The sequence below is a fragment of the Diceros bicornis genome, chromosome 13, assembly GCF_020826845.1.
Source record: "Diceros bicornis minor isolate mBicDic1 chromosome 13, mDicBic1.mat.cur, whole genome shotgun sequence".
In the NCBI taxonomy this organism is placed as follows: Eukaryota; Metazoa; Chordata; class Mammalia; order Perissodactyla; family Rhinocerotidae; genus Diceros; species Diceros bicornis.
The window spans coordinates 40,671,314-40,680,453 of record NC_080752.1 but is presented as its reverse complement, the minus strand read 5'-3'; the positions used below and the strand labels follow the sequence as shown (position 1 = coordinate 40,680,453).

The window sequence follows — 9,140 nt, the reverse complement described above, 5'->3', positions numbered from 1 at the left end:
TTCATTTTATGAAGCCAGCATTACTCTAATACCCAAAACAAAGACATTACAAAAAAAGAGAAAACTATAGATTAATATCCTTCATGAACATAGATGCAAAAATCTTTAACAAAATTTTAGTAAACTGAATCCAGCAATATATACAATTGATAATATATCATGACCTGGTAACATTTATTCCAGGAATAGTAGGTTTTTTTTAACATTTGGAAATCAATTGATATGATTCATTTAATATACTCAAAAAGAATAATTGTATAATTATCTCCATAGATGCAGAAAAAGTATTTGATAAAATTCAACATCTACTCCTGTCAAAAACCCTCAAGAAACCAGGATTAGAAGTGATAAAAGGCTCCTATAAAAATCCTACAGCTAACATTCTCATACTTAATGTTGAAAGACTGAGTGCTTTTCCTACTCATCAGTAAGGAGACAAGGATATCTATGATCACCACTTCTGTTCAACATTGTACTGGATGTCCTAGCCATTGCAATACAGTAAGAAAAAGAAATAACAGGTGCACAAATTGGAAAGGAAGAAATACAACTCTTTTTATTTACATATGACATGATTATATATGTAGAAGTTCCTAATTTACAAAAAAGTTAATAGACTTAAAAAATGAGTTTATCAAGGATTTGCAGATATAAAATCAATATATACAAATCATTGTATTTCTGTATACTAGCAACAAACAATTGGAAATTGAAATTAAAAAAATACCAGTTTTATGAAATAAAAATAGAAATACCTAAGAATCAATTTAAGAAAATATGTGCAATATCTGTACACAAACTATAAAATATTGCTCAAAAATTAAAGAAGACCTAAATAAATACAGATATATACCATGTTAATGTATCATAACACTCAACAAAGTTAAGATATTAATTCTCCTTAAATTGTTTTATAGATTCAATGCAATCTCTATCAAAATCCAAGGAGGTTTTTTGGTAGAAATTGACTTGCTGGTTCTATAAATTGCGTGGTAATTTGAAAGAGCTAATATAAGAACTAGTACAATCAAAATAATTTTGAAAAAAGACTAAGTTGGATCTACCTGATTTCAAAACTTATTATAAAGCAAGATAGTGTGCTATTGGTATAAGGATATACCTATAGGTCAAAAGAATAGAATATATATAAAATCTCAATGGATTTTTGATGAATGTGCCAAGATAATTCAATGGAGAAGGGGATATTCTTTTCAACAAATGGTGCTGGAACAGCGGAATATACAAATGCAATAAAACAAATCTGACCATTACCTCATGCCATTTACAAAATTTAATTCAGAATGGATCTTAGACCTATGCGTCATAGCTAAAATACAAAACTTCTGGAAGAAAACATAGGAGAAAATATTTGCGACCTTGAGTTAGGCAAAGATTTCTTAGACAAAACAAAAAAAAATCACAAACCATAAAAGAAAATAATTGATAAATTTGACCTAATCAAAATTAAAACTTGTGCTTTTCAAAAGACACTCTTAAGAAAATGAAAAGGCAAGCCTCAGACTGGGAGCAAATATTTCCAAAATGTATATACGATAAAGGGCTTGTATCCAGAATATATCAAGAACTTTTACAACTCAGTAACAAGATAACCCAATTGTTAAAAAAAATGGGCAGAAGATTTGAACAGACACTTCGCCAAAGAAGATAAACAAATGGCAAATAAGCACATGAAAATATGCAAATTAAAATGACAATGAGATATCACTATACAATCACTAGAATGCCTGAAATTAATGACTTACCAAATAAGTGTTGTTGAGGATATGTAGCAATTGGAACAAACTACCGATATACGCAACAACATGGAAGAATCTCACAAGCATTGTGGTCAGTGAAAAAAGACAGATACAAAACAGTATATACTATGATTGCATATATGTAATATTCTAGAAAAGGCAGCTGTTGTGACAGAAAGCAGAGCAGTGGTTGCCAGATGTCAGGGTTGGGAGAGTATTGACTGCAAAGAAACAGAGGGAACTTTTTGGGGTGATGGATGTATTTATATCCTAATTGTGGTGGTATTTAACACAATTGTAAACATTTGCCAGAACTTAGAATTGTACACTTAGAACTGATGAATTAAATTGTATGTAAATTATCTCAATAAGAGAAATTTATGAAATTCAAGCCTTCGGGAGCTCTGTAAGCAACATCAACAGTGGACACTTAGAGAGTTCCTACCACAGGCAGTGTACTGTACTTGGGACTTGGGGTCATAGAACTTGGTAAATCTCAACCTCTACCCACAAGATTTTTCAGTCTATCCTGCAGATAGAACAGAACCCAATCAACATAATTAACAAGAATGTGAAATGATCCCTACAAATGCTGTATTTTGCTGTTTCAGGTGCTTAGAAGAACATGTAGTAGAAAACGAACAAATGGAACATATCACTGAACTTTACTGAGATGGACAACTCTGCTCAAAAAGACCAACACTCTGGCAAAAAATATTCCAGAAATGCCAACAAACTACAGAAAGGTCTAGTGAATTTAATAACAGATGTCTTTGCAGGGAGGAAAGAGCTCCTGACATATGTTCATTTTAGTACATAAGAACAAATTTTAGGGGAATATGGTAAATCCTGGGTCACACCGACAAGACCAGCCTAAGGCATATCAGATAGATTGCTTTGGTTGTTCCTCATTGCTTCTACTGTGATGATTGGGAAGAAACTTTGGAAAGAAAGGGTGAGGGGGGAAGAAGGAGGAAGTCTATGCAACAAAAAACCCCAGACTTGTTATTTTCATGTATCTGGTAAGAATCTCAGTCTTCAAATTTAGAGGTGTAAAGAGATCTTACTGTTTTTCCTAAAACTTAATGCAAGCCCCCATTCTGCTGGGTTGTTGGCAAGTTTAACTGCAGCCATTATTGGCACGAATCCTATGTCCTCCTTGTTTTAAGTTTTGGATCTTTCTCAGTAGAAAGAGGTGATGTGATGGGAGGAGGCGGGATTGGGGCAGGGCGGGGCGCTGAGATCATTGGTCATCCATCTACGCAGGTGAGACCGCCATTGTCCCTGTGCACATGCTCCCTTTGGTTTTGTTAGTACGTGCAAATTCTGGGTCACACCTGGGGTTTAGGAATCATGGCTAAGGCTGGAAACCTGATTCCAAGATCCTCACTCACTCCACCGCTTTTTCTTCCAGGGGTATTACCATCTCCCTGGTGGGCTTCTAGAGCCCCTGTTGCTCTCAGTCCCAGAGCCGGACCTCTCTTTCTTCCTCCTATCCTTTGATTTTGTGCTCTCTCTCTTTCTTTAATACTTTTTTTTATTAAGGCATGATATATATTCAGAAAAAGCACACAAATCATAATTGTACAGAATTGTCCCAGAAGCCCTTGTCTTGTCCCTTCCCAGGCATTGTCCCCCTTCTCTGCAAAAGCAAACACCACAGCTATCCTGACTTATAATATTGTTACTTTAGTCTGTTTTTGAACTTTATATAAATTGGAATCACACAATATGAACTCTTTGCTCTCAGGGTTTTTTCTCTCCTGTTATGTTTGAGAGACCTAACTTCATGTTTCATGTATCCATAATTATTCATTTTCAGTGCTATAAAGTTTTCCTTTGTTTGAATATACCACTATTTATTTATCTATTCTACTATTGAAGGACATTTAGGTTGTCTCCAGTTTTGGGCTACTATGGCTAAGCTTTTATAACTATTCTTGTGAATGTCTTTTGAGACATGTACGAGGGTACTCCTTGCGTGTATACCTAGGAGTAGAATTGCTGGGTCATAGGGTAGATTTATGATCAGCTTAGCTGATACTGCCTAACAGTTTTCCAGAGTGGCTGTGTCAATTTTACTTCCTTACAAGTAATGTATGAGAATTCCAGTTGCTCCACATCCTCACCAACATTTTGCTCACGGTGGTTTTAATTTGCATTGCCCTTTGATCAGTGAGATTGAGTACTTTTTCACTCGTTGGCTGAGCTTTGGATATTCTTTTTGGAGAAGTGATTGTTCAAGTTTTTTGCCCATTTTTTCCCATTGGGTTTTTCTTATTTATAAGCATTCTTTAAACCATTCTAGAAATGAGCCCATTTGTTGGCTGTAGGTAAATATCTTCCCTCAGTCTGTGACTTTCCACTCTCTTAATGGTGTGCTAATAAACAGAAACTCTTAACTTTCATATAACCCAACCTATCAATCTTTTCCTATATAGTTCGTGCATACGGCTGTCCTATTTAAGAAATCTTTGCCTACCCCGAAATAATTTCTTCTAGTAACTGTGTTATTTTACCTTTCATGTCTAGACCTACAGTTCACTTGGAATTGTTTTTGTAGTTGGGATGAGGTAGCTGTCCAAGTTTGTTGTTTTCAGTATGGATATCCAACTGACTCAGCACCATCTATTGAAAGGGCATTCTTCTTCTACTACTCTGTGGGGCTATCTTTGTTGCAAATCACGTGTCCATGTATATGCAGGTCTGCTTCTGGATTCTTTACTCTCTTCAAATACCACACTGTCTTCATTACTGCAACTTTATAACAAGTCTTTTATCTAGTAGTATAAATCCTTCAACTTTATCTTGGCTATTCTTGGTCCCATTGCATTTCCGTATAAATCTTAGAATCAGCTCATTAATGTCCTAAAGAAAGTCCCTACTGGCATTTTTATTTGGCAATCCAAATAAATTCTAGAAGTCAATTTAGAGATAATTTACATCTTTGCAATATTGAGTTCTCCAATTCATGTGTATCCTTTCTTTTATTTAAATCTTCTTCAATTTTCCTCAATAATGTTTTATAGTTTTCTGTGTAGAGGTCTTGCATATCTTCTTTATATCTATTGTAAGCTCCATTTTTATGCTGTTATAAATGGTAATATTTTAATTTCATTTTCGAACTGCTTCTTGCTGGTATAGAAATAAAATAAATTGATTTTTGCGTATTGACCTTGATTCTAGTGACCCTGCTAAATTCAATTATTATCTCTAATAGGTTAACTATAGGTTCTTTTGAAATTTCTCCATTTACAATCTTGTCATCTGTGAATAATGACAGCTTTATTTCTTCTGATTCATATATTTTTTTTTCTTGACCTTTGTACTGGTTAGAGTCCTTCAGTACAATGTTGAATAGATTTTGATAGCAGTCATCCTAGTTTTATTCTCTATTTCAGGAGAAAGCTTGTAATATTTCACTATTCAGTGTCATGTTTGCTATAGGCTTTTGTCATAGATACCTTTTATCAGATAAAGGAAATTTGCTTGTTTAACTATTCTTAGTTTGTTAGGATTTTTTAATCATAAAAGGATATTGGATTTTATTAAATTCTTTTTCTCTATCTACTGAACAGAGACTTTACCCCCCAAAAAGATACAGATAGCAAATAGCTATGAAGAGATGCTCAGCGTTATTAGTATTAGGGATATGCAAATTAAAAGCACAATGAGATACCACTACACACCTAATGGGATGGCTGAAATTAAAAAGACTGCCCATTGTTGATGAGGATGTGAAGTAACAGTAATTCTTATACACTAATAACGGAGATGTACAAAGGTACAACAACTTTGGTAAAGAGTTTGCTGTGTTTTAAAAAGTTAAACATATGATCCAGCTGTCCTAGATATTTACTAAAGAGAATGAAAACATGTCCATTCAAAGACTTGTAGTCAAATGTTGATAATGGCCTTGTTTGTAATCCCCCCGAACGGGCAACAATTCAAATTTCCATCAACAATGGATAAACAATTGTCACATTTCTACACAATGGAATATTACTCAGCAATAAAAAGCAATGAAGTATTGATACTTCAACAACATGAGTGAATCTCAAAATAATTATGCAGAGTGAGAGAAGCCAGACAAAAAAGAGTACATACGATATGATTCCATTCTGCATTTACTGAGATGATCATATAGTTTTTCTTTTTTAGTTTGTCAACAGGGTGAATTACACTGATTTTCAAATGTTAACCTATCTTTGCATTACTGGAATAAATCTCACTTGGTCATGATGTATTGTCTTTTTTATATGTTGTTGGATTTAATTTGCTAAAATTTTTATAGGAATTTCTGCATGTATGTTTATGAGGATTATTGATCTGTAGTGGTTCCCCTCCTCTGTCCCCCTTGTAATTTTTGGTATCAGGGTAATGCTGGCCTTGTAGAATGAGTTGGGAAATGTCTTTTCCTCTTCAGTTTTCTGGGATAGATTATATAGATAGGTGGAATGTTCTGTAATTGTCATTAGGTCAAGTTAGGTAATAGTATTCAAGTCTCGTGTATCTTTACTGATCTTCTATCTACTTTGAATTATTGAGGGAGGAAAATCTCTGACTATAATTGTAGAATTTTCTATTTCTTCTTGCAGTTCTGTTAGTTTTTACTTTCTGTATTTTGAGTTTCTTGTTATTGGGTATATCACCATTTAGGATTGTTATGTTCTCTTGAAGAATTGACACCTTTATGATTATGAAATGACCCTCTTTATTCCAGGCAATATTTTTTGCTCCGAAATGTACATTACCTGATATTAATATCTAACTTTCTTTTGATTAGTATTAGCAGAGCGTATCTTTTTCCATTCTTTTACTTTTAATCTATTTCTGGGTTTATATTTAAAGTATATTTCTTGTACACAGCATATAGTTAGGTCTTTTTTTCTTATCCAATCTGACTATCTCTGTCTTTTAATTGGGATGTTTAGACTATTTAAATTTAATGCGATTATTGGTGTGTGAGTTTAAGTCTACCATCTTGCAATTTGCTTTCTGCAAGCTTGCAATTTGCAATTTGCAATTGCTTCTTACAATTTGTCGCATCTGTTCTTTATTTCCTTTTTCTGTCTTCTTTTGTATTGAGTATTTTTTGTTTCTATTTTATCTCCTTTGTTGGCTTATTAGGAATAGCTCTTTGCATTTTGTTTTTAGTGGTTGCTTTAGAGCAAATCCAATCTGCTGCTTGTTTTTATAAATAAAATTCTATTGGAACACAGTTACCCCTATTTTTTTATGTGTCGTCTATGGCTGCTTTCACTCCATAATGGCAGCGTTAAGAAGTTGCAACAGAGACTACGTAGCATGCAAAGCCTAAAATATTTACTATCTGGCTCTTTATAGAAAAATGTACTGATCTCTACTATCGAGTTTATAGTATAATCTTTAACTTATGACATTCTACCACCAACTGATATTATAACACTTCACATATAGCAGGAGAACCTTATAAGTATATTTTCATTTTTCTCTTCCTTGCCTTTGTGCTCTTGTCAAACATTTTACTTCTACATGTATTATAAAGCCCACAATACAGTGTTATTATTTTTGCTTTAATCATTTTAAAAATGATTTAAATTTTATATTTATATCTAAATGTATCAATTTATACTCATAATTCTATATTTTATGTTTACCCGCACATTTACTATTTCTAGAGCTCTTCATTCCTTTATGCAGATCAATGTTTCCAGCTGGTATCATTTTTCTTCTGTCTGAAGGACTTTTTTTTAACATTTCTTGTAGTTCCAGTTTGCTGGTGATTAATTCTTTCAGCTTTTGTATATCTTTAAAAGTCTTATTTTGCTTTTGTTTTTCAAAGATATTTTTACTGGGTACAGGATTCTAGGGTGACAGTTTTTTCCTTTCAGTACCTTAAAGATGTTGTTTCCAACAGTAGCCTGCTGTCACATTCTTATATTGTTCCTTTGTATGTAATGTGTCTTTTTTCTCTGCCTGATTTTAAGATTTTCTCATTATCACTTTTTAAAAGCAATTTGATTATTTTGTGTGCCATAGTGTATTTTAATTATGTTTCATGTGCTTGAGGTTCATTGACTTTCTTGGATCTGTGGGTCTATAGTTTTTACCAAATTTGGAAATTTTTCTTTTTTTCTTGAAATATTTTTTCTATATCCTCTCTCCCCACATCTCTTCTTTGGAGAGTCCAATTACATGTATGTTAGGCTCCTTGAAGTTGTCACATTGCTCACCAATACTCTGTATTTTTTAGTCATTTTTCTCCCTCTGTTTTATTTTGGATAGTTTCTATTTCTGTCTTCAAGTTCACTAATCCTTTTTTTCTGCAGTATGTAGTCTATTGTTAATCTCATCTAGCGTATTTTTAATCTCAGACATCTTAGTTTTCATCCACAGAAGTTCAATTTGGATCTTTTTTTATATCTTCCATGTCTCTAAATATGTTCGGTCTTTTCTCTAGCTTCTTGAACATATCAAATAGTTATTGTAGTGGTTATAATGTTCTTATCCACTAATTCTATCATCTATACAATTTCTGAGTTGGTTTTGATTGATTGTTTAATTTTTCCTCATTATGAATTGTATTTTTTCCTTCTTTGTATGCCCACTAATTTTTTATTGGATGCCAGATATTTTGAATTTTACCTGTTTTTGTTTTTGTTTTTTTTTTGTGAGAGAGATCAGCCCTGAGCTAACATCCGTGCTAATCCTCCTCTTTTTGCTGAGGAAGACTGGCTCTGAGCTAACATCTATTGCCAATCCTCCTCCTTTTTTTTACTGGGCCCAAAGCCCCCAGTAGATAGTTGTATGTCATAGTTGCGCATCCTTCTAGTTGCTGTATGTGGGACGCGGCCTCAGCATGGCTGGAGAAGCAGTGCATCGGTGCACGCCCAGGATCCAAACCTGGGCCGCCGGTAGCGGAGCACGCACACTTAACCGCTAAGCCACCGGGCCAGCCCCTGAATTTTACCTGTTGAGTTTGTATGATTTTATAGTCCAATAAATTCTTGTGCTTTGTTCTGGGATGCATTTAAATTACTTGGAAACAGTTTGATCTTTTCAAGTCTCACTTTTAAGCTTTGTTAGCTGGAACCAGAGCAGCATTTAGTCTAGGGGTAACTTTGCCCTATTTCTGAGGCAAAACCCTTCTATGTACTCTACTTTACGTTCCATGAATTATGAGGTTTTCCACTGGACTTGGGGGGGCAGGAGGTATTCCTGGTGTAAGCTTCAGATATTGTTCATCCCAGTTTTTTCAGGTGATTCTTTCCCCAGGTTTGGGTAGTTTTCTCACATGTGTGTGCTGATCAATGCTCAAAACTCCTCAAGGGGAACCTAGTGCAGGTCTCCAGGGTTCTTTTTCCTTGCAGCTCTCTCTTCTGTGGTTCTCTGCTCTGAGAA

General features: G+C 34.2%; 1 protein-coding gene across 1 annotated transcript in view; it reads left to right on the top strand.

Moving 5' to 3' along the window:
• The first annotated feature begins 2,430 nt into the window (after positions 1-2,430).
• Positions 2,431-9,140, top strand: part of STPG1 (sperm tail PG-rich repeat containing 1) — a 47,692-nt gene continuing 40,982 nt past the window's right edge. Inside the window, exon 1 of the mRNA XM_058553236.1 lies at positions 2,431-2,503. Coding sequence (XP_058409219.1) covers positions 2,431-2,503 — 73 coding nt within the window. The remainder of the gene's footprint in view (positions 2,504-9,140) is intronic.